At 45.7% G+C, this 27161-nt stretch overlaps 1 protein-coding gene across 3 annotated transcripts in view; it reads right to left on the minus strand.

Moving 5' to 3' along the window:
• Positions 1-27161, minus strand: part of PLCB1 (phospholipase C beta 1) — a 1298702-nt gene that overhangs the window by 497580 nt on the left and 773961 nt on the right. For all 3 annotated transcript variants that reach the window (XM_063918579.1, XM_063918581.1, XM_063918580.1), the window contains 3 exons: positions 26527-26602; positions 17008-17108; positions 16055-16221 (listed from right to left, as the gene is read on the minus strand). In XM_063918579.1, the coding sequence (XP_063774649.1) occupies positions 16055-16221; positions 17008-17108; positions 26527-26602 (344 nt within the window). The remainder of the gene's footprint in view (positions 1-16054; positions 16222-17007; positions 17109-26526; positions 26603-27161) is intronic.

Below are 27161 nucleotides of genomic sequence, written 5' to 3' on the forward strand. Positions count from 1 at the left end.
ATATCGTACGGCGTACAATTGAACCATGAGATATATCTGATGGGCTGAATTAGAGGGCTACGGGAGGCTGGGAGTGTCATGAGAATGCCAGTCACACTTCCCAGTGATAAATCGCATGCGATATATCACATGCACAAAAAACACACTTTTTCCATCCGATTCCATCCAATTCCGATATATCATTAGTGCAGCACCAACGACCTAGGGGATCCTATCTGACAGCCACGGGGACGCGCATCAGATTGGATACGATCTAAAACAAATACGATTGTACACAATTTTATACAATATACAGTATCAGACGAATATATCGGAATTGTATGAAAACGTGTAAAATCGTACTAGTGTATGGGGCCCTTTAGCCATGTGATTGAATTGTTAGTATACACCAGCTACAGGGGTGTGGATCACTGGGTCGACAGTAACGAGGTCGACAATCATTAGGTCGACCGCTATTGGTCGACAGTGACTAGGTCGACACCTGAAATAGGTCGACTCGGTCATTAGGTTGACATAGAAAAGCTCGACATGGAAAAAGGTCGACATGAGTTTTTTTAAATATTATTTTGTTGATGCTTTCTTCAGAAAGTGACCGGGAACCCCAATTAGTGCACTTGCTCGGCACAGGTTAATATTCCCAGTCGTAATCCACGTGGATCGTAAAGTATGAAAAAGTAAAAAAAAAATAAGAATTTACTTACCGATAATTCTATTTCTCGGAGTCCGTAGTGGATGCTGGGGTTCCTGAAAGGACCATGGGGAATAGCGGCTCCGCAGGAGACAGGGCACAAAAAGTAAAGCTTTTCCAGATCAGGTGGTGTGCACTGGCTCCTCCCCCTATGACCCTCCCCCAGACTCCAGTTAGGTACTGTGCCCGGACGAGCGTACACAATAAGGGAGGATTTTGAATCCCGGGTAAGACTCATACCAGCCACACCAATCACACCGTACAACTTGTGATCTAAACCCAGTTAACAGTATGATAACAGAGGAGCCTCTGAAAGATGGCTCCCTAAACAATAACCCGAATTAGTTAACAATAACTATGTACAAGTATTGCAGATAATCCGCACTTGGGATGGGCGCCCAGCATCCACTACGGACTCCGAGAAATAGAATTATCGGTAAGTAAATTCTTATTTTCTCTATCGTCCTAGTGGATGCTGGGGTTCCTGAAAGGACCATGGGGATTATACCAAAGCTCCCAAACGGGCGGGAGAGTGCGGATGACTCTGCAGCACCGAATGAGAGAACTCCAGGTCCTCCTTTGCAAGGGTATCAAATTTGTAGAATTTTACAAACGTGTTCTCCCCTGACCACGTAGCTGCTCGGCAGAGTTGTAATGCCGAGACCCCTCGGGCAGCCGCCCAAGATGAGCCCACCTTCCTTGTGGAATGGGCCTTAACAGATTTAGGCTGTGGCAGGCCTGCCACAGAATGTGCAAGTTGAATTGTGTTACAAATCCAACGAGCAATCGACTGCTTAGAAGCAGGCGCACCCAACTTGTTGGGTGCATACAGTATAAACAGCGAGTCAGATTTTCTGACTCCAGCCGTCCTTGAAATGTATATTTTTAAAGCTCTGACAACGTCCAACAACTTGGAGTCCTCCAAGTCGCTTGTAGCCGCAGGCACTACAATAGGCTGGTTCAGGTGAAACGCTGATACCACCTTAGGGAGAAAATGCGGACGCGTCCGCAGCTCTGCCCTATCCGAATGGAAAATTAAATAAGGGCTTTTATAAGATAAAGCCGCCAGTTCAGATACTCTCCTGGCGGACGCCAGGGCCAGTAACATAGTCACTTTCCATGTGAGATATTTCAAATCCACATTTTTTAGTGGTTCAAACCAATGGGATTTGAGGAAATCTAAAACTACATTTAGATCCCACGGTGCCACCGGAGGCACCACAGGAGGCTGTATATGCAGTACTCCTTTGACAAAAGTCTGGACCTCAGGAACTGAGGCCAATTCTTTTTGGAAGAATATTGACAGGGCCGAAATTTGAACCTTAATAGATCCCAATTTGAGACCCATAGACAATCCTGATTGCAGGAAATGTAGGAAACGACCCAGTTGAAATTCCTCCGTCGGAGCACTCCGATCCTCGCACCACGCAACATATTTCCGCCAAATGCGGTGATAATGCTTCGCGGTGACTTCCTTTCTTGCCTTAATCAAGGTAGGAATGACTTCTTCTGGAATGCCTTTTCCTTTTAGGATCTGGCGTTCAACCACCATGCCGTCAAACGCAGCCGCGGTAAGTCTTGGAATAGACACGGTCCCTGCTGAAGCAGGTCCTGTCTTAGAGGTAGAGGCCACGGATCGTCCGTGACCATCTCTTGAAGTTCCGGGTACCAAGACCTTCTTGGCTAATCCGGAGCCACTAGTATCGTTCTTACTCCGCTTTGCCGTATGATTCTCAATACCTTTGGTATGAGAGGCAGAGGAGGAAACACATACACCGACTGGTACACCCAAGGTGTTACCAGCGCGTCCACAGCTATTGCCTGCGGATCTCTTGACCTGGCGCAATACCTGTCCAGTTTTTTGTTGAGGCGAGACGCCATCATGTCCACCATTGGTCTTTCCCAACGGTTTATTAGCATGTGGAAAACTTCTGGATGAAGTCCCCACTCTCCCGGGTGAAGATCGTGTCTGCTGAGGAAGTCTGCTTCCCAGTTGTCCACTCCCGGGATGAACACTGCTGACAGTGCTATCACGTGATTCTCCGCCCAGCGAAGGATCCTGGCAGCTTCTGCCATTGCACTCCTGCTTCTTGTGCCGCCCTGTCTGTTTACATGGGCGACTGCCGTGATGTTGTCCGACTGGATCAACACCGGTCTTCCTTGAAGCAGAGGTTCCGCCTGGCTTAGAGCATTGTAGATTGCTCTTAGTTCCAGAATGTTTATGTGAAGAGACTTTTCCAGGCTCGACCACACTCCCTGGAAGTTTCTTCCTTGTGTGACTGCTCCCCAGCCTCTCAGGCTGGCGTCCGTGGTCACCAGGATCCAATCCTGTATGCCGAATCTGCGGCCCTCCAATAGATGAGCCCTCTGCAACCACCACAGAAGAGATACCCTTGTCCTTGGAGACAGGGTTATCCGCAGGTGCATCTGAAGATGCGTGCATTGATGTACAGACACCTTTCCTGGTTTTAGGAGATTCCTGACCAGGTCGGATAACTCCTTGGCTTTTTCCTCGGGAAGAAAAACCTTTTTCTGAACCGTGTCCAGAATCATCCCTAGGAACAGCAGACGAGTTGTCGGCATTAATTGGGATTTTGGAATATTCAGAATCCATCCGTGCTGCTTTAGCACCTCTTGAGATATTGCTAATCCCATCTCTAGCTGTTCTCTGGACCTTGCCCTTATTAGGAGATCGTCCAAGTATGGGATACTTAATACTCCTTTTCTTCGAAGAAGAATCATCATCTCGGCCATTACCTTTGTAAAGACCCGAGGTGCCGTGGACAAACCAAACGGCAGCGTCTGAAACTGATAGTGACAGTTTTGTACAACGAACCTGAGGTACCCCTGGTGTGAGGGGTAAATTGGAACGTGGAGATACGCATCCTTGATGTCCAAGGATACCATAAAGTCCCCTTCTTCCAGGTTCGCTATCACTGCTCTGAGTGACTCCATCTTGAACTTGAACTTCTTTATGTACAGGTTCAAGGACTTCAGATTTAGAATAGGCCTTACCGAGCCATCCGGCTTCGGTACCACAAATAGAGTGGAATAATACCCCTTCCCTTGTTGTAGAAGAGGTACCTTGACTATCACCTGCTGAGAGTACAGCTTGTGAATGGCTTCCAAAACCGTCTCCCTTTCGGAAGGAGACGTTGGTAAAGCAGACTTCAGAAAACGGCGAGGTGGATCTGTCTCTAATTCCAACCTGTACCCCTGAGATATTATCTGCAGGATCCAGGGATCTACCTGCGAGTGAGCCCACTGCGCGCTGTAATTTTTGAGACGACCTCCCACCGTCCCCGAGTCCGCTTGAGAAGCCCCAGCGTCATGCTGAGGCTTTTGTAGAAGCCGGGGAGGGCTTCTGTTCCTGGGAAGGAGCTGCCTGTTGCTGTTTCTTCCCTCGACCTCTGCCTCGTGGCAGATATGAATAGCCCTTTGCTCTCTTATTTTTAAAGGAACGAAAGGGCTGCGGTTGAAAAGTCGGTGCCTTTTTCTGTTGGGGAGTGACTTGAGGTAGAAAGGTGGATTTCCCGGCTGTAGCCGTGGCCACCAAATCTGATAGACCGACTCCAAATAACTCCTCCCCTTTATACGGCAAAACTTCCATATGCCGTTTTGAATCCGCATCGCCTGTCCACTGTCGCGTCCATAAAGCTCTTCTGGCCGAAATGGACATAGCACTTACCCGTGATGCCAGTGTGCAGATATCCCTCTGTGCATCACGCATATAAAGAAATGCATCCTTTATTTGTTCTAACGACAGTAAAATATTGTCCCTGTCCAGGGTATCAATATTTTCAATCAGGGACTCTGACCAAACTACCCCAGCACTGCACATCCAGGCAGTCGCTATAGCTGGTCGTAGTATAACACCTGCATGTGTGTATATACTTTTTTGGATATTTTCCATCCTCCTATCTGATGGATCTTTAAGTGCGGCCGTCTCAGGAGAAGGTAACGCCACTTGTTTTGATAAGCGTGTTAGCGCCTTGTCCACCCTAGGAGGTGTTTCCCAGCGCTCCCTAACCTCTGGCGGGAAAGGGTATAATGCCAACAATTTCTTTGAAATTATCAGCTTTTTATCAGGGGCAACCCACGCTTCATCACACACGTCATTTAATTCTTCTGATTCAGGAAAAACTATAGGTAGTTTTTTCACACCCCACATAATACCCTGTTTAGTGGTACCTGTAGTATCAGCTAAATGTAACGCCTCCTTCATTGCCAAAATCATATAACGTGTGGCCCTACTGGAAAATACGGTTGATTCGTCACCGTCACCACTGGAATCAGTGCCTGTGTCTGGGTCTGTGTCGACCGACTGAGGCAAAGGGCGTTTTACAGCCCCTGACGGTGTTTTAGGCGCCTGGACAGGCACTAATTGATTGTCCGGCCGCCTCATGTCGTCAAACGACTGCTTTAGCGTGTTGACACTATCCCGTAATTCCATAAATAAAGGCATCCATTCTGGTGTCGACCCCCTAGGAGGTGACATCCCCATATTTGGCAATTGCTCCGCCTCCACACCAATATCGTCCTCATACATGTCGACACACACGTACCGACACACAGCAGACACACAGGGAATGCTCTAAACGAAGACAGGACCCACTAGCCCTTTGGGGAGACAGAGGGAGAGTCTGCCAGCACACACCAAAAAGCGCTATATATGACAGGGATAGCCTTATAATAAGTGCTCCCTTATAGCTGCTTTATATATATCAAGATATTGCCATTAAATTTGCCCCCCCTCTCTGTTTTACCCTGTTTCTGTAGTGCAGTGCAGGGGAGAGACCTGGGAGCCGTCCTGACCAGCGGAGCTGTGAGAGGAAATGGCGCCGTGTGCTGAGGAGATAGGCCCCGCCCCTTTTTCGGCGGGCTCGTCTCCCGCTATTTTGTGAATACAGGCAGGGGTTAAATATCTCCATATAGCCTCTGGGGGCTATATGTGAGGTATTTTTAGCCTTTATATAGGTTTACATTTGCCTCCCAGGGCGCCCCCCCCCAGCGCCCTGCACCCTCAGTGACTGCGTGTGAAGTGTGCTGAGAGGAAAATGGCGCACAGCTGCAGTGCTGTGCGCTACCTTTAGAAGACTGCAGGAGTCTTCAGCCGCCGATTCTGGACCTCTTCTTACTTCAGCATCTGCAAGGGGGCCGGCGGCGCGGCTCCGGTGACCATCCAGGCTGTACCTGTGATCGTCCCTCTGGAGCTGATGTCCAGTAGCCAAGAAGCCAATCCATCCTGCACGCAGGTGAGTTCACTTCTTCTCCCCTCTGTCCCTCGTTGCAGTGATCCTGTTGCCAGCAGGAATCACTGTAAAATAAAAAACCTAAGCTAAACTTTCTCTAAGCAGCTCTTTATGAGAGCCACCTAGAATTGCACCCTTCTCGGCCGGGCACAAAAATCTAACTGGAGTCTGGAGGAGGGTCATAGGGGGAGGAGCCAGTGCACACCACCTGATCTGGAAAAGCTTTACTTTTTGTGCCCTGTCTCCTGCGGAGCCGCTATTCCCCATGGTCCTTTCAGGAACCCCAGCATCCACTAGGACAATAGAGAAAAATATTTAAAAAAGTTAAAAACTCATGTCGACATTTTCACGTTTCTACCTTTGCCATGTCGACTTAATGACCATGTCGATCTAATGACTATGTCGACCTAATGCATGTCAACCAATAGTGGGCGACCTAATGAGTGTCGACCTAAGTGCTGTTGACCTAAAGACCGGATACCCAGCTACAGTGCCATCTCAGTGATGTCACCACTGATGACTGACAAGTGGAGGGTTGGGGGGGGGGGGACCACAAACTTCTACAAGGAAAGAACATGGGGCAGAATGTCGAAAAAGGTCTGGACATGAGCATTACAAGCAGAAGGTTTTGGGGTCATGCAAAGCACATTAAGATGCTTTCTGTATTGTATATCAGTCACTACAATGGTCTCTGCAACGTATATCAGTCACTAGATGACTTTCTGTATTGTTTATCAGTCACTAGATGATTCTTTGTATTGAATAGCAGTCACTAGATGATTCTTTGTATTGGATAGCAGTCACTAGATGGCTCTCTGTATTGTACATAGTTCATTGGACTGCTCTATGTATTATATATCTGTCACTAGACTGCTCTCTGTATTGTATGTCAGACCCAATAGTGCTCACTGTATAGTATATCAGTCACTATACAGCTTTCTATAGTTTATCAGTCACTGGTACTGTTTTGTAAATTGACATAAGATACTGTCTCTGTATAGAGGACCCTAGAGCTGTTTTAATCATATTGCACAGAGGTCATCCAGAGGGCTCTATAACCTTATGTACAGTGCACAGATGTCACTAGAATGATAGAATGGTCTCTGTGTTGTATAGCGATCTCTTAAATGCTCTTGATGGTTTGCCTCTCAGACCAAAATTGTCTTTCCTTCTGATCCTGGTGCATAACAATGCTATCATGATTAAACGGGTGTGGTATACTAGAGCTAGAACACCATCAGTAGAAACGTAGACCCCCGCAGACTCACTTAGCTGGCCACAGGTTACTATTCTCATTCAATGTCCACATGGATAGTAAATCAAGCAAATGTTAAGAAAACATGTGAAAAACCCAAATACAATGTGTCAACCATGTGTGCGTCGATCACTGTTATGTCGACTTTTTGAACCTGTCAACCTTTTGTGACCTTAAGCACTGTCGACTTTTCATCTGTAGACCTTTTGTACCTGTCAAATTTTTGTACCTATCAGAAAGTCCCTTCCCTCCAGATTTTGTAGGGCTGTTCCGATGCACAGCAATCGGGATGTTCACCCCAATTTGTATCGGCTTGGGAGGTGTTCCACTGCCATATACGTGGTGTGCATAAAAAACGAGCTTCTCTGAAATAATGAAATGCCCGCCGAAACATGGTCACACCCTACGCCACGCCACACCCCATTCACACTTTTGCTAAGTATGGCAGAGGACAAGCCAAATTTTACTTTTGGAAGACGTTGTGTTTTATACACTTAGAAACTGAGAGCTGACAAACTTTTAATTTGTTCTAGACATCAGTAGGAAACATATTAGTCTGAAATACAAGTTTTCTTTCTCTCTGTTTCTCATTGTACATTTAACATTCAGGCAAGCGCTGGCGAAGCTCCCTAGGGACTGGCTTAATGTTCACAATCCTTTCTCAGAACAGTTCATTGTATCTTGACAGTGCAATCCAATGGGAAATAGACTGAATCAGAAGTAGAATTGGGAATACTGACAAACATCACAGATCTATGTGAGATGTCAAACCTTGTCTAATGGTGCTTTTCATCAGCCTATCTCCCCAGGGTTATGCAGTTCACACTCAGCGTGGTGCTGTTCATTCTTTAAAGTTCACAGAGAACATGCAGAGTGTATATATCAGCTATCAGTAAATTAGAATTAAAAACAACATGTATTGCATGCTAAAGGTGAAATCTGTATTTGTAGGTTCCAGTGAGGTTCTAATCTGTTACTGTCTTTAAAGTCACTCTCTACATATTTAAAAACACTATCTATATATAAATGTACATTTAAAGTGACCTGTGCTAAGCAGAAATATAACACAATGGCCCTCATTCCGAGTTGTACGCACGTTATTTTCCTTTGCATCGGTGCGATTTTCCGCTAACTGCGCATGCGCAATGTTCGCACTGCGGCTGCGCCAAGTAAATTTGCTAAGAAGTTTGGTATTTTACTCACGGCATTACGAGGTTTTTTCTTCGTTCTGGTGATCGGAGTGTGATTGACAGAAAGTGGGTGTTTCTGGGCGGAAACTGGCCGTTTTATGGGTGTGTGTGAAAAAACGCTGCCGTTTCTGGGAAAAACGCGGGAGTGGCTGGAGAAACGGGGGAGTGCCTGGGCGAATGCTGGGTGTGTTTGTGACGTCAAACCAGGAACGAAACTGACTGAACTGATCGCAGTGGCAGAGTAAGTCTCGAGCTACTCAGAAGCTGCAAAGAAATTTCTATTCGCAATTTTGCGAATCTTTCGTTCGCAATTCTGCTAAGCTAAGATTCACTCCCAGAGGGCGGCGGCTTAGCGTGTGCACTGCTGCGAAAAGCGGCTAGCGAGTGAACAACTCGGAATGAGGGTCTATGGGGGGTAATTCAGAGTTGATCGCAGCAGCAAATTTGTTAGCAGTTGGGCAAAACCATGGCCCTCATTCCGAGTTGATCGCTCCCTAGCTGCTTTTAGCATCAGTGCACACGCTAAGCCACCGCCCTCTGGGAGTGTATCTTAGCTTAGCAGAAGTGCGAACGAAAGGTTAGCAGAACTGCACAGTAAAAATTGTCATGCCATTTTTGAGTAGCTCCAAACCTACTCCTACCTTGCGATCACTTCAGTCTTTTTAGTTCCTGCTTTGACGTCACAAACATGCCCTGTGTTCGGCCAGCCACTCTCCCGTTTCCCTAGGCACGCCTGCATTTTTACCTAACACGCCTGCGTTTTTTAGCACACTCCTGGAAAACGTTCAGTTACCACCCAGAAACACCCACTTCCTGTCAATCACTCACCGATCAGCAGAGCGACCAAAAAGCGTCGCTAGACCTTGTGTGAAACTGCATAGTTTTGTGCGAAAGTACTTTGCGCGTGATTACTGCGTATGCATGCGCAGAAATGCAGATTTTTAGCCTGATCGCTACGCTGCGAACAACGGCAGCTAGCGATCAACTCGGAATGAGGGCCCATGTGCACTGCAGGAGGAGCAGATATAACATGTGCAGAGAGAGTCAGATTTGGGTGGGGTGTGTTCAAACTGAAATCTAAATTGCAGTGTAAAAATAAAGCAGCCAGTATTTACCCTGCACAGAAACAAAATAACCCACCCAAATCTAACTCTCTCTACAAATGTTATATCTGCCACACCTGCAGTGCACATGGGCCCTCATTCCGAGTTGTTCACTCGCTAGCTGCTTTTAGTAGCTTTGCACACGCTAAGCCGCCGCCTACTGGGAGTGAATCTTAGCTTAGCAGAATTGCGAACGAAAGATTCGCAGAATTGCGTTAAGAAATTTCTTTGCAGTTTCTGAGTAGCTCGAGACTTACTCAGCCACTGCGATCAGTTCAGTCAGTTTCGTTCCTGGTTTGACGTCACAAACACACCCAGCGTTCGGCCAGACACTCCCCCGTTTCTCCAGCCACTCCCGCGTTTTTCCCAGAAACGGCAGCGTTTTTTCACACACACCCATAAAACGGCCAGTTTCCGCCCAGAAACACCCACTTCCTGTCAATCACACTACGATCACCAGAACGAAGAGATTTCTTCGTTAAGACGTGAGTAAAATACCAAACTTTTTAGCAAATTTACTTGGCGCAGACGCACTGCGAACATTGCGCATGCGCAGTTTGCGACAAATCGCTCCGTTGCGAAAAAAAATAACGAGCGAACAACTCGGAATGAGGGCCATGGTTTTGCCCAACTGCTAACAAATTTGCTGCTGCGATCAACTCTGAATTACCCCCAATAAGACATTGGTACATTGCTTTGCTGCTTAGTCATTACATCATAAAGGTGAAGCAAGGACTAATGGTGCACTTGAGTGCCAGTTACTAGGCATGTCTACCAACAGCACACATGGTGTAAAGTCTACGTATAGGCACTGTCCTGCCAAATGTAGGATTATTGGAAGGTATGACTAATCTAATTGCTCCTCCTCTCATACTGTACTTTATCAGCACATTGGGGCTGCAGATGCAGTGGAGGATCTAGGAGGACAATCGGGTATTCACCTATCCTAGCAGAGACAGGCTGTTTGCGGCTGCACACTATATAGATTTGTCTGGCAAACGGAGGATCCAGCCTGGCAAATCGAATTGTGTTTTAAACATATGATATGGGAGTGGCCAGACAGCATCCACTGAAGGATTTAAAAGTTTATTTTAAATGTTTGAACTCTTTAAAGCAATAATAATGTGGGACACTAGGTCTAGCTGCTCTCTAGACCTGCACAGGCCAAACTATGAACCACCCACTGTCCGCTAGCTCCTCTCCCCTCCATACGATGATGTATTTAGCTATTATCAACATACTTTCCACCAGATCTACATGCGTGCGCAGTAAGTTCCATGTGAGTTTGGAGCCAAATGGCTGAAAGCTGTGGTGGAAACTGAACAATATGGATTCTGTATGAGGTTTGCACAGCGGCCACTTACACTTTACCAAGCTGCAACTCACAGAAGGAGTAAGTATGTTCTGAACCAGTCAGTAGGTGCCATAGTACACAATGTAGTCATGGTGGAGATCCAATCTGGAGACCTCTTAGTGACAATCGCTTTCTTTAGTATCAATTTAAAAAATGGCGGCGGGCCGCCTGCATAGGGGGGTGCCCCGTCACACATTCTGGGCGGCCTTGTGAATAAAGTTGCACTACTGTGAGGCATAAGTTGAATTGGGGGTAGCAAAAACACATACCTTTTTGGGCTGTGCGCCGAATGTGCACACTGTTCTTATTTAAATTACAGGGGGTAGGAAAAAAAAAAAAAAAGGACTGCTATGGGTGGGGGTACTGGGAAAGGAGTGCAGGGTCAGAGGCGGAACCAGCGGCGGTGCTAGGGGGCACCAGCCAAAATCTTGCCTAGGGCATCATATTGGTTAGGGTCGACTCTGCTGGGCGTCCCTTAGCATGTGGGGAGATGGACGCAGATCTGGCTGCATATGCAGTGATCTGTGTCCATCTCTGAATCAGGCCCTTTAGGTGATTTGGGGATTGTACCCTGGCTTTGATTATTCATTATATTACCAAGATATTGCATTTATTATTCATTTATTGATTGATTTGCAGTCAGAAGCAGCAGAGGAATATCTCTCAGTCAGTAACAGCTAGTACCATCCTAATCGCTGGCAGCTAATCTCTGCGTGCATTGCACTGCCCTAAACTCGGGGTGTGGATCATTAGATCTACAAGCAAAAGGTCTACAGTCAATAGGTCGACACCATAGGCAGATCCATGGCGGGGAGGGGGGGGGGGGGTTGGGTCACCCGGGCCCATGCCCCCCCCCCCCCCCCCCCCCTGTCATTTCTGACTTTTTTTTTTCAAAAGGAGAACAGTGGCAGCACTACTTCTATTTCCGTCAGTCAGATTTGATAAAAGAGCCGGCAGGCACTAGGACCCGCTGCGGCTCTAACAGCCAGTCCGTGTGGTAACCAATGGGGAGGCTGAAGCTGCAGCTCCAGCCTCCCCCTGCTCACACCGTAACCTACCTCCCCCACTGCCAACCAGCCAGAGTCCAGCCCAGGCGCGGAGTTCAAATGCCAGCATCGAGTAAGACTGTTACTTATGACGGCACAGAAGGCTTCATTAGCCCACACTGCACCGCACAGTATCCCAGCGCTTCCTCCTCCACTTCCTTTACCACCATGCTAGGTGCAGTCACGCTCAGCCTCAGCTTTGAGAAGGCGGCCCATGTGATTGTGACAAGGCTGTCCTGCAGATGTCTTATGCTGCTTGTCGGAGAACCAGTTGGCTGCTTCTGCTAATCAAAGATGGGCAGTTCATGTCCTGCAGTCTGAGTCTCAGTGTAGTGCCCAAAACAAGGTATCCTGCACCTGCCACCGCCAATTAAAAACTATAATAATTAATATTATATTGTGCTGGGGTGCCTTCCAGGCTCCCATAACTAATGAAACAGGTGACCAACATTTCAAGGCCCAATCAGCCTTTTCATCAGGGAGAAACATTGGCAATAAACCAGGATGCGCTCCTACAGCCAATCATAACCCTGTGATACCACTCCCCTTATCTGGGAGCACACGTGCCTTAGGTGCACGTAAATATAACTATTACCGTTCCCCTATCATGGTGCCCCCCCCCCCCCTTTCATTTTCTTCTGGATCCGCCCCTGGTCTACACCACAATGTCGACATGGAAAAGGTCATCAGGGTCAAAAGGTTGAGAAGGTGATTAGGTCAACATGAAAAAGGTAGACAGTACAAAACGGTCAACAGAGTGAAAAGGTCGACACAACATGTTTGCGATTTTGTGGGAGTCATCTTCACTGCCACAGCACGTGGAACCCCAACTAGTGTACCACGTCCCCTTGCATGGCTCTCTTCACTCGCCATGCTTGGGCAAGGTGCCTTGCTCTGCTGCCACTGCGCTGCCACAGGTTACTATTCCCACTCGTTGTCCACGTGGTTGGTAAAGTATACAAAGGTTGAATAAAATGTTAAACCCCCCAAAAGAGCTGTGACATCCATATGTGTGTCGACCATTTGAACATGTCGACATTTTGTACTGTTGACCACAAGCACTGTCAAGCTATTACATGTTGACTTATTGATCATGATGACCTAATGCATGTCGACCATTATTGGTCGATGTAATGACTATAGACCTTTTCATTGTCAACCTATAGTCTGGATACCCTAAACCCGCCCTGAGTACTCCAGCACCACCGCGCTTTCCTTCTTAGCATTTATTTGCCACTACTAGAATTCTTCCATATTATGTTATAGTAGTATGCATTCTTAAGCAGATTGGTATAAATATATTCATCTATATTCAGTATCACGCTCACACTTTGTGATATGATACAACTCGAATTTGTAATTGCAGCAGAATTACAATGTTAATTTTCTTCTACTTGCTACTAAATGTGTTTTCATGATGAGATGACGCAGATCTTTGGTGTGAGCAGGAAATAGCCTTAATGTGCTGGCAGGTATACGGTATATGCACTATAGGCTGCAATTAGCACACAGCAAGGAGACTGTGCCTAATGGACCAAAATAAATGTGTCGGAGCATTAGCTCTAAAAATATTCTAGTCCTTAGCTTTTTATATATCAAGACTACATGCACGTGCACACACACACACATTCACACACACACACACACCAGCATACTGACTAATATCTATCTATGACCCGTCATTCACCGGGTCACTAGCTATTGATGATACAATACAGTCTCATCCCTTCTGTGTCTCTCTAGCCCTATCCCCCAATATTCTCTCCAGCCTTCAGCTCCCACGTGTGACTCCAGCTTACTGCTACCCATGTCTCCCCAGCCCAATGCCACCCATGACTCTCCAGCCCAATGCCACTCATGTCTCCCCAGCCCAATGCCACCCATGTCTCTCCAGCCCAATGCCACTCATGTCTCTCCAGCCCAATGCCACTCATGTCTCCCCAGCCCAATGCCACCCATGTCTCTCCAGCCCAATGCCACCCATGTCTCCCAAGCCCAATGCCACCCATGACTCTCCAGCCCAATGCCACTCATGTCTCCCCAGCCCAATGTCACTCATGTCTCTCCAGCCCAATACCGCCTATGTCTCCCCAGCCCAATGCCACCTATGTCTCCAGCCGTATGCACCTTCATCTATGTTAACCCTCCATCTCTTTCTCTCTGGAGGAGATGGATGAAGCAGGGTAAAGAAGCAGTGAAGTGGAGAAGTTGCCCATATCAACCAATCAGTTACTACTGTACCTATCATTTTATAGAATGTACATGATAAATGCTAGCTAGAAGCTAATTGGTTGCAATCGGTAACTTCCCCACTTGTCCGCTTCACCACTGTTTAGGTGGCTTGATAAATCTCCCCCAGGGAGAATGTTGCCCCACATCAACTTAATAAACTTTTCAATTTTTCTCCTACAACAATATCTCACTTTCTGCCCTGTTCTCGCAAATGGTGCACCATTCTTCCTTCTCTGTGGTTCACTAGGAGCTCTTTCTCATCAATCTATCCATCCATTCCAATATACAAATGCATGGTCCTTCACATGTGTAGACCTCTTGTTCTATAAAACGATGTGCCTCGGTGGAAATCTCAAAGTACTTGCACAAGTTGAAAAGAAAGACAGGTCCTATGGAGCTGCAGTTTTGCACGTTAGAAATGACGGCCACATACATAAGGAAAGGCTACATTTAAAGTCACACCTACATTTAGACAAAAAAGGTTAAAAAAAAATGAAGTCTCCGTGTATTAATCCTTGCCAGACTCTTTCAGTGTTATCCTTGATAAGCCAGTCTCTGCTATAACCCAAGGATACTGAGCACAGTAGTACGTGAACCGAGCCCAATGGCACCTGCTACTACAGGACATCTTGTCAACGGGAAGCTATGACAGTTATTACACTTAAACAGTGATTAATCCATTTGTGATTCTTTAATGTTATCATGGGTTCCGCTGCTCTGATATAAGCAGTTTATATCGGATAAGATATAATAAATGTAATGCGGCTCCTGTATTCTACTCACAGCTATTGCAGTCTAAACAGGGGAAGTAAAACAGTTTCAGTGGATGTCTGTCATGTACAGTCATATAGTCACCAACAGAATATAATATGATGCACCCTCTTACCACTGGAGCTGGATATGTCTAATACTTGTACAGTATAAATGTGTATACATCATGGAAGGTCTCTAAGACAACTGCTGCTGGAACTACTAGTGCAACAGTGGGTTTGCCTATCCCCTCACATTCAGGCCCCATAACTACTCCCCTCACATTCAGGCCCCATAACTACTCCCCTCACAATCAGGCCCCATAACTACTCCCCTCACATTCAGGCCCCATAACTACTGTACTGTGCACACTTGAAATGATAGTAGTTTAGCCGCTGCCCAACAGCATCCTTTGCTTTGTACATCTTCAAAGGATTTTCTGTTGATCACAATCATTTTGACGTGCCGGCTCACCAGCTCCTTGCGAGTGATTCGGTGACAATATTGGGTAAGCCCACTCTTTAGTGTATCGGACTTTATTATTAATGTGACCTTTGGTCACGTCAGCTTTCCTGTTGAGGTACCTACAGTATACTGTTCTGCAATGACATCGGTGGAGGTTGGAAGTATGAATTTCTTCTTTATTTGTGCACACTCTTAATGTGCTGCTCTCAGTGATGTTGACACCATTCGCTATTTAAGGTAGTACACTTAATTTATATTCTCAGAAGTAATATACTTAATAAGTCCTGACTGCCTTTGACCAGACTTTTTTTGGTTGGCCAAGCAAATACTAACTACTGACCATAGTTTGTCTCCTTATTTACACACCTGTGACAGATGCCATGACGACTGCCTGTTGCTGACTACACAATTGTGCTTGCCCGGTTATCCAGCTGCTGCCTAGTGGAGCGGGCATGGGAGCTGTGACCTGTGGATAAGCCATTGTGAAACCCAAGCTCCCCTGCATCATCCCTTGCTGGGATTCCTATTGGACTTGGTAAAATGGGTCCTCATTCACCAAGCACTTATACCGTATGTGCAGTTTAATGTACAATGTGCCACTAATATTGTACATTCAGAGATTATTTATTTTGCAAGACAGATAGATCTCCGTATGTGATACCAGTGACTGGAATATCACACAATACATAACATGAATTCTAATTAAATTTAATTCTCACCTTTTGATGCCAAGCTGCTGTTAGGTTCATACTTCTCAATTAGCTGCTGAACTTGTTCTTGTTTCAATGGCGGGTAGAGGATTTCATTTAGCCGTGGATCCCGCTGCTTGACGTTAATAAATTCTGTCATGTGGTCAACACTGAGGTATGACTTGCTTTTCATGCCACTGCAAAACAGCACAATGCACATTTAATTACTGACAATAGATCACCTACCAGTAGCCAACTCACAGGCAAATGTAGGTGGGGGGGGGGGGGTTTCCAGTTGCCCAGAAACTCCCCTCACCCACAGCCTGGCCAGTGGCCACTACGTGTAGTATAAAGGGCAGAATTCAACCTATTTAATAAAATCGACTGCTGATAAAAATGATGTTGGTCTGAGGTCTGACTCCTCCCACCACTGTCAGTAATGCACAGAAGAGGGCGAAGAGGAGGTGACAGAGAGAGACAGTGGAGGGAGGAAGGAGAGGTGGGGAGAAACTATTTGGGTCGGGAAGAGAAAAAAACGTAGGGAGTGGGGGGAGAAAGCAATGGTGGAGAGAGAGCGTTAGAGAGAATGAGTGGGGGGGGGGAATGATAAAAAAGTAAGAGGGGGGCTGAGACAGACAGAATACGTAAATTAATAAAAGCCAGGCAATGTCAGCATTACTGCTGGTAAATTGAATTAACAGACACTGTCAATAATATTTACTTATTGAGTCAGTAGCGTTATGTGAAGGGTCTCACCCATATCCCTTTTATAAACTAACTTCAAAAGGTCATAAAACAAACACATTAGGATGATAGAGCAGGTTCTATAACTCTATTATGTAAGAGGGGTCTGGGGCTACAACTCTGTTTTTATAGAAAGCATTTCTCTCCATGCAACAAAACCTTTCTGACAACTGTAAATTTGCTTTGTTTATTCTAAATACGAGTAAACAGAAAATTATGAAGACGTAGATGTTTCTTACAGCTCTGAGAATATATTGTCTATCTCGGGTCTTGGGCACAGATTGTTTAAGAAGACTCTGTAAACCTCTGGTATGAAGTCATCTTGAGGGATGGAATCACTCTGAAATAAATAAGACACATTCAGAATGAAATAAAAGACTGTAACACTGTATAGTGATGGTACCAAAGCTATATAGAGGTGAAAAAGAAACCGTTTTAATACTAATTTGCTTATTCTGTGTGTTAAAACTGATTTTAACAACATCTGTATGAATTACATGGCACTTCCATCATGATGGCATAAATAATACATATTCAGGAAGACTATTGGGGAGTAAATATAAGGGTGGTGAAGATACAGAAGGTTAGCTGGAATACTTAGCATTCAGGGCCCGGATTCAGCGCCATACACAATAGTGAGTGTCTACCAGTGCACGCAAAAATGGTACCCTCAATGGGCTTATAGGAGTGTCAGGGGTGCATCAATGCAAGTGTCTGCGCTTACCGACGCATAGAAGGCCATAGTCGGAGAAAACTGCCCCCACCATAGGGTAAGTGAAGTTTTGATAGTACGACATACAAGGACGCGCCAATCGGTACTTTAATGTGCATGGGCGCTAACAATGGGTGTTTCAGTCCTTGCAATTTTGGCCACATGGTTGTACACAAAGGAAGGCATTTGTAGGGGTGGTCTTCAGTATGCCGACTGACGGGATCCCGGCGCACAGTATACCGGCGCCGGGATCCCGACAGCCGGCATACCAACACTTATTCTCCCTCATGGGGGTCCACGACCCCCCTGGAGGGAGAATAAAATAGCGTGGCGAGCGCTGCGAGCCCGCAAGGGGCTCATTTGCGCTCGCCACACTGTCGGTAAGCCGGCGGTCAGGCTCCCGGCGTCGGTATGCTGGTCGCCGGGAGCCCGACCGCCAGCATACCATAGTGAACCCGTTTGTAGTGGTATTTGCATAAAGTTACAGATGGACTACCACCAATAGATGCTGCTGCATGCGCTTTTGTGCACGACTCTTAGGGCTGCCATCAGCTGTGGGACCCTGGACTGAGATAACAGGCAAGGCCCCTACCTCCACACCGCAATGCCCCAGTTCATAATATGTTACGCAGCAGTGCATCGTGGCTGGTCGCACACAACAACTGAATAGCTGCAGACCAGAGCTAAACAAACAACTGAATGTCCCCCAATTTGTAGATTCACCTCCACCCTTATTTACAACACTCATATACCCCCAGCAACTCATTCACCCATCCTGCCAGCACCCATTAACCCCCTTTAGCACCCATTTACATCCCCCACACAACAGCCATACCCCCTCAAGAATCCATGAACCAAATTCTCCCACACAGAGCTTGTGACTGACAGGCTCTGGAGGACCCAAGTGCAAGAGAAGAGGAGGAGAGGGAAGGGTGGCCACAACACTGCCTGCACGACTCTAAGCAAGCATACTGACTGATCTCAATGACAGCTGTAGCTCCACCTGTCATGACCACCCAGGCGACTCTTGCACTGATACATGGAGCTAATGATCGTATCCAGGACACATCTGATCCAGGTACATTCTGGGGAGGGAGACGCAGTCAGGGCCGTAACTAGGGGTATGCGTGTCGGTGCCACATCACAGAGCACATGACTCTGTTGGCATGGCAGCACCATTGACCCCTGCATATGGCAAGCAGAGTAACTGGAATGGCGCCCTGCAGTCAGAATTACTGGCACTGGCAGCCCCGCCCCTTCCGCATGATGTAGTAATATCATATGCTTGGGGGGGGGGGGGGGGGGGGGCCTACACAAGGCGCTAGAAAGCCCTGTTACGGCACTGGCGCAGTTACAAACTTGAGCATGCAACCAACTCTGAAATATCACAATTAGGCGACGCCTGCATTTTGCTATTCCATTTGTGTCGTCACTGAACTAGGCCCAGTTTCATTTTATATGTAAAGTCTAAATTTCAACATTAATAACTAGAGATGAGCAGGTTCGGTTTTACTCAGATTTACCCGAATCTCCTTATTGGCTATCGGACGTCACGTGTTTTGGATAGCCAATAAGAAAAATCTAGAAAATAAGAAATGCCGATAAAGAACCGAGTAAATCCGAACCCGCTTATCTCTATTGATAACACATAAAGCCTGAAATAAAAAGATATTTCTTCAAAAATTATACGCAATTAATATTTTACCAAAGTCATTAATAGTTTCAGATCTCCTTAAGTTTGTTCAAATAATACATAAAAATAAAGGCCAAGAACATAATTGAAAAACTTGAGCCCAAACTTTGAGCTATCCGAGTTATTAAATTCACATACTGTTAGTAAAAAGTCATTAAAGTCTCTAAGGTGAAAACTTGCACCTCCAAGTCTCTCTTGCTTGGTTAGCAAGTGTCTTCTTTTATTAAAATTCAAAGCAGTGTTACTAAGTAACAGATGGATGATAGGATGAATGTCTGGATTACTAATATATAAGGCTCCTTTTCCAAAATGAATCTCAAGCAGTTGCGGTGTCTACTTACTATACAAACAAATGTAAATAGAACTGTATAAGAAATACATTCATATACTGTCCCGTTATATAAGTTGCTTAAACTGGTAATGACCAACAGGCACTAAAATAAGCCAACATTGGGGTTATGAAAATGGGCAACAATGTAATTACTGAGCAACATTTTCACTCTCCCGTTATTTTATTCCCCAAAATATGTCATCAATTAAATTAAAACCATCTTAGAACATTAATGGAAAGATGTACAGTATCAAACCTTCCATAAGAGAAGTCCCCCAAAGTAACCAATCATTTAGCTAAAATGTTAGCTAAAATCCACCTGTCCTCTTTAGAAGATATGATACATCTGCCCCTAAATATTTAAGTATGTATACTTATACCTCTTTTACACCGCCTGAAATATCCTGGGACTTTGCACGAGAGTGCGCAAAATCCCGGGACTGCAGGTGGTGTAATAGGGTCCTTCTCCAAAACCCTGGGTCCATTTTCTCGGGAATCCAACCTGGCTTGCAAGCAGGGTTGTATACGGGTAAGACCCGCGGTAGGAGGCGGTGTAACTGGGTAAGCCGGGTCATCCAACCCGGCACTCATTTACAGCATGGCGGACCTCCCGAACCGCGTTGTCTGGCGGGCGGTCGGGAGGCTGGGGTCACGGCGCACGCTGTATATGCAGACAGCGGCGCCGTGTCGGGTGCCTTGAAGCGCCGGAGGCTGGGGGCAGCACAGCAGCTTCCAGATTGCTGGGCTTGCCCCCAGCGTGACGCTCCGGAGTCCTGGTCTGCAGGGTTTCCCAGCACTTGGAGACGACGTCATCTCTAAGCGCCGGCCCACAAGACACTGCACCCAGGTGCAGTGTAAACAGTTATCCCGGATCGGCACTGCAGTATAAAAGTGGGGAGTCCCGGGCAGTGGCGTCACAAGGCGGGTGCAGTGGGTGCGGCCTGCACCCGGGTGTGACACCTGGAGGGGGTGACACCAAATGTCAGCTCCTCCGCAGTGACAGGAGCCAGGTGCTGCAGTGTGAAATTCTGCTACAGCACCCGGCTCCTGTCATAGCAGAGGAGCCGACAGCGCACTGAGACCGTCTCTGGGGGAAGCCCAGCATCTCCGGAGATGCTGGGCACGCCCCCAGAGTGACGATTCCAGGATCCCCGCGAAGCCACGCCCCCTAACTGTAAGGCCATGCACCCAGGAGATCAGGGGGTGCACACTGGGTGTCACCACACCAGGTGACGCCTCTGGTCCCGGGTCTGACCCAGCTTGAAACCTTGTTCCAAATCCGTGGTCAGACCCGGGATTTTGGTGTAAAAGGGGTATTAGAGGTAGCAGCATGCTGAACCCAGGTGAATTTTTTTTCCATATAATAAAGTTCTTAATTTTGTTCAATACTGGAAGCAGTTCTTGCCCAAAAAGCACATTGTGCCTGATCGCCCGTCTAAAGTGGGCGATATTTAATTGATCTCTTTTACTGCGCCCATAGAGGTCGAGTTTAGCCACGTAAAGCGGCTAAACCAGACCAAACTAATGGGCGCGACACGAATAGACCCATTTGCGTGCTCAAACAGGTAACTTTTCGTGCATTGCTGCTCGCCACTCGCGGGGAGCGGTGTACGTTGAAAAGCCGGCGCCGGCAGCCATTGTGCCTAAATGGAGCAACAATTGAATTGCTCCACTGGCCTCCATCTATTGGCTGCCAGCGCAAAAACAAGTGAATATCAACCATTGACCTCTCAGTAATAGGCCATACACTTTTACCGATAACAATGAAAGATGAACGATCTCGTTCATTAATGAACGAGATACCGTTCATATCTTTCATATACACCAACGATGAACGATCCGCGGCCTCGTTCATCGTTGGTGCCGGCTCGTTTAAACATGAAAGCCAATATGGGCATTCTCGTCCATATTAGCATGCATCACCCCCTCCCCCCCTGCCGGCGGGTCGCCCATCAGCCGTATCGGCTGTCGGGAACCTTTGTGTAGGGCCCATTAGAGTGTACTGTTACTCACTACAGCTGTCAGTTTTATGCAGGGCCGAGCTCTCATGTCCGTAGGCCCCACCCCATTTGAAGCAAAATGCTGTGATTGGCTAGGCCATGTGGAGAGGACAAAGCTAATGTGGTGCAACTTGCATCACTTAGCCCCGCCCCTTCACTATGGACCCAAGATTCGCTGCATTGTTTCCCCATCCTGCCCACTACACTAGAAAGTGTGAGGGATGTGGGAGATCTGCCTATTTAGCCAGGGGTGCGGGGGACTACCTGACAAATTGACAGCCTTCTTCAACTTCCGTGAGAGGAGGCAAGTATGACATAATGTTATATAGAATAATTCCCCTACTTTGTGGTCTCATATTACACTTCTCAGTATAGGGGAAATGTATCAAATCATGATGAGACCTACCAATCACTTCTAGCTATCATTTATCTAGCACAATCTAAAATAATTACAGCAGCCAATTGTTCGCTAAGGACGACCTCTAGACTTTTTAATCTGTCTTGTGTAAAAGTATCAGTTTCTCCATTTGCATCCGTGCTATTCAAGACTGTATTTGTGTGATGGTAAAACTGAGATTTATCCCCTGTGCAACCAGCCCCAGACATGAAATACCATTTCATTACTTCATTAGGGATGTTGTGAATTTGTAACTGTCTGATGTACAAAAGCCCAAGACAAGTCTGAGGCACAGATAAACGTACTGTAATTTGTCATATTTTTCATTTTAGTTTTTAATTACATTCAACAGCTGTTTTCTCAAAATTAAAAGTTTCCATCTGGGAAATCCTAAATTAGATATGAACTTTAAGAGCACCTGACACCATAAATTAACATTTTTTTTAAATAATCTGAGCACAGTATTAAAAAATACCTATATCAAGTGATTGGTAATCGTTACAGAAGTAGTTGCTTTAGACATTTATCTTTTCTTAATCTACCTCCTCTTTAACCTGGCTAATGCCAGTGGCCGCAGTATGCTAATAAAACATTGATAACAGTGACTAATTAAAATATGAAATAATTCCTGTTTTCTATCCTTGCTCCAAGGGTAAAATCTATCAAACCACCTAAAGATGAGAAGGGAGGTGCTGCCCCACAGAGACCAATCAGATTCTAGCTATCGATTTTTAGAATGCACTAAATAAATCATAGCTAGAATCTGATTGGTTGCTGTAGGCAACGCCTCAATTTGTTATTTGTGAAGGGGTTGATAGATCTCCATACAAGTATTACAAAAAATTGGGGTTTGCTCTAAGGGATACTTCTCTGACCAGATTCCGTATGATATACCGATGGATGAGATGCCGAATACCAACAGCGGCATCTCGTTAATCAGAATCCCGACAGCCCCACAGAAAGTACCCTAACCCTCCCCTGCCCCCTACCCTAATCCTCCCGTGTGGGTGCCTAACCCTAACCTCCCTGGTGGTACCTAACCCTAACCTCCCCAGTGGTGCCTAACCTTAACCCTCCCCGGTGGTGGCTAACACTCCCTTCCCCGCTGCATAAACCTAACCCTCCCCACTTGGTGTCTAACCCTAATCTCCCCTTGTAAATGCCTAACCCTTACCCCCTTTCTAATGCCTAAACCTCCCATCCCCCCCGTGGCAGGACACAATCGCGTCCCGCTGGCAGAACATTCAGGATTCCAGTCATTATTTTGACGCTGGGATCCCGAGCACCGTTGGGATTTTGATGAATCCTGCTATTATCCATTCAGGATTCCGGCGTCGGTATTTCGACTGCCGGGATCCCGTCCAGTGTAATTTTAACTACATTAACTACATCCTCTCTGACCACATGTTGCATTGTTTACATGGGGCTTCTCCTGTTGTTGTCAGCACTGTCTGTGTGTATAGGGTATGGGGTCAAATCTGTTCAGACACTTTAATTTAAAGATGAACTTTAAAAAAGAATGACCTCTTTGGAGGTCCATGTACTAAGTCTTGGAGGGAGATAAAGTGGACAGAGATAAAGTACCAACCAACCAACCAACCAACCAACCAACCAACCAACCAGCTCCTGTCATTTTTCAAACATGGCCTGTAACATAGCAGTTAGGAGCTGATTGGCTGGTACTTTACGTCTGTACACTTGGCGTAGGCTTAATACATAGACCCTTTTTTTCACAGACGGTAGGAACACACACTTGTCTACTCTCCTGGAATGTACTGGAGACATCTGACTTCCCTTGTGCCTACTACCCTAGTGAAGTGTGCGGGGCTTGTCATTTGGATCACCCTAAGAAGACGTCCTTATAGTAGTCAACGAATTAAAAACTTACAATAGTGCTTGCCAGGGATGTTCTTTTGAAGGGGCCACGGACAGTAGGAGATGAAAACCCCCAACTATTAACTTGGAATATATTGGTTGAAAAATTCAAGGTGAAATAGGCAGGTTAGAAACAATTTAAGTATACATTTATTTTCCCACAATGGGTGGCAGAGAGCTCAATAACCGTACCTCAACAGTTTGTAAAGAGGAATTGAAAAAAAATATATCTATATATGGCCCAGATTTAGCAAGCCTTGGCAATCGATAAATTGCATGATGATAAAGTACCAGCCAATCAGCTCCTAACTGTCATTTTTTTTCTCCAAACACAGCCTATAACAGTTAGGAGCTGGTCGGTTGGTACTTTATAGAAACATAGAATTTGACGGCAGATAAGAACCACTTGGCCCATCTAGTCTGCCCCATTTTTTTATCCTTTAGGCAATCTCAACCCTTTTTGAACCTTAATTCTTTGTAAGGATATTCATATGCCTATCCCAAGCATATTTAAATTGCTCTACAGTCTTAGCCTCTACCACCTCTGATGGGAGGCTATTCCACTTATCCACTACCCTTTATGTGAAGTAATTTTTCCTTAAATTACCCCTGAACCTCCCCCCCTCCAGTCTCAGTGTATGTCCTCGAGTTTTAATACTTCTCTTCCTTTGAAGAATGTTTCCCTCCTGAACTTTGTTAAGACCCTTGATATATTTGAAAGTTTCTATCATGTCCCCCCTTTCCCTTCTCTCCTCCAAACTATACATGTTAAGATCTTTTAGCCTTTCCGGGTAAGTTTTGTGATGTAGGCCATGCATCATTTTAGTTGCCCTTCTTTGTACACTCTCTAATGTATTTACTGTATATTCTTCTGGAGATATGGTCTCCAGAACTGGACACAGTATTCCAGATGGAGCTGCACCATTGACCTATACAGTGGCATTATCACTTTTTTTTTCCTGCTACTGATTCCTCTCCCTATGCAACCAAGCATCTGACTTGCCTTTCTCATTGCTTTGTTGCATTGCTTTCCTGCCTTCAAGTCACTTGAAATAGTGACTCCTAAATCCCTTTCCTCCTCAGTAGTTTCCATTATAGTACCCTTGATACTATATTTAGCCTTTGGTTTTTGAGACCCAAGTGCATGATTTTGCATTTTTTTAGCATTAAACTGTAGTTGCCACGTTCTTGACCATTTCTCAAGCCTACCTAGGTCATCAATCATTTGTTTTACCCTTCCCGGTGTGTCTACCCTTTTGCATATTTTTGTATCATCTGCAAAAAGGCATACCTTCCCTTCAATACCATCTGCAATGTCACCAACAAAGATATTAAAGAGAACTGGACCAAGTACAGAATGGTAACATTCCCTTCCATAGATTGCACTCCATTAACTTCAACTGTCTGTTTCCTATCCTGAAACCAGGTTCTTATCCATTTAACTGTTTTATAATCCACCCCCACGCTTTCAAGTTTATTTAGCAGTCTGCGATGTGGGACAGTGTCGAATGCCTTACTAAAGTCTAGATATGCTACATCTACAGCTCTCTCTTGATCTATTATTTTCGTTACAGAGTCAAAAAAAGTCAATAAGATTTGTCTGGCATGATCTCCCACCAGTAAATCCATGCTGTTTTGGATCCTGTAAGTTGTTTGATTTAATATATTGCACAACTCTTTCTTTTAATAGTTTTTCCATTACTTTCCTTACTACTGATGTAAGGCTTACTGGTCTGTAGTTACTTGCTTCTTCCTTGCTTCCACTTTTGTGCAGTGGAACTACATTTGCTCTTTTCCAATCTTCTGGAATAGCACTTGTATTTAGTGACTGGTTCAATAATTCTGTTAAAGGTGTAACCAGCACATCTTTTAGCTCTTTGAGTATCCTTGGGTGTATCCCATCTGGTCCCATTGATTTATCCACTTTTAGTTTTGAAAGTTCTACTAGGACCTTCTCCTCTTATAACCATGCAATTTATCACTCTCCAAGGCTTGATGAATCTGAGCCTTAATATTTATATATTGTATACAGTATATGTATATAGTATATACCAGAGGTACCCAAACACGGTCCTCAATGCACCCCAATGGTCCAGGTTTGAAATGCATCCATGCTTGACCACAGGTAACTTAGTTAGCACCTCAGTCAATTTGATTTAACCATCTGTGCTGAGCCATGGATATACCTAAATCCTGGACTGTTGGGGTGCCGTGAGGACAGCGTTTGGGAACCTCTGGTATAAAGTGTATGTGTGTGTGTGTGTGTGTGTGTGTGTATGTGTATATATATATATATACAGTTTATAACTGGACCGGCACTCACCCTTCCGTAAATACAAAGTGCGCTGGTGCCTTCTGGAGTGAAATTACTCATAAAACAATCCTTACCAAGCAGTGGCACTCAGAGTCTAGAACACGACAAGTATATATATATATATATATATATATTATTATTATTAGTAACAGAGCTGACATATGCTATTTATAAAAAAATTATATCAGCAGATGTCAATCACTGACAATACAATAAACTACTAAAATCACTACAATGTGTTATTTTGTGTTTACACATTCATAATGTCCCAATGAGAGGTTTATCAAAAACATAAAACAACGCAACAACGCATCAATGCAATTATCAAAGACATTTGAATCCTTAAGATTTCTGTTATCGCTGTGCTACAGTTCTTGATTCTTGAAGAGATACAAGTACAGTGCAGCCTGTCCTGTAGCATGTCTGAGATACTTACTCTACCAGATGGAAGACTACAAGCCTCTAGTGCAGTTTCCACGCGTTTTCGGTCTACGGAAAATAGGCGATATATGCTACAAAGAAAAAGGAAAATAACACAGTCTTTATCAATTGCTTTATTAGATAGAACGTACAGAGGAAAATTAAGTTTATTGTGCACTATTATGAAAATACAAATTATTAGGTTTCAAACTAGTACTAAACCGAGCCTGCGTTTCTGCGATGTTATAGCATAGCATCAGTAGCGGATCTTGCCACGGGCAAGCAGGCCTTTTGCCCGGGGCGCCGCCTTCCGGAGGGTGCCGCACCATGGCAAGATCCGCTGCTGCTGTGTCCCCGCTGCTCGCTCTGTCCTCTGCTGCTTCCCGCTGTCCCGCTGCCGCTGCCCACTGTGAAGGGAAACTAGACGCTACGCGTCTAGTTTCCCTTCGTGTAGAGGACCTTTACTGTAATGATGTGCAGTGCGCGTTGACATCATCGCGCACCGCACAGCAAAGGTCCTCTCCATGAAGGACGCGTCTAGTTCCCTTCGTGGAGAGGACCTGTGCTGTGCGGTGCGCGATGACGTCATCGTGCACCGCACATAATTTCAGCGGCGCTAACACTGTACAGGGGGCGTAACTGACCACGCCC

Source organism: Pseudophryne corroboree, chromosome 4 (genome assembly GCF_028390025.1).
Source record: "Pseudophryne corroboree isolate aPseCor3 chromosome 4, aPseCor3.hap2, whole genome shotgun sequence".
Classification (NCBI taxonomy): Eukaryota; Metazoa; Chordata; class Amphibia; order Anura; family Myobatrachidae; genus Pseudophryne; species Pseudophryne corroboree.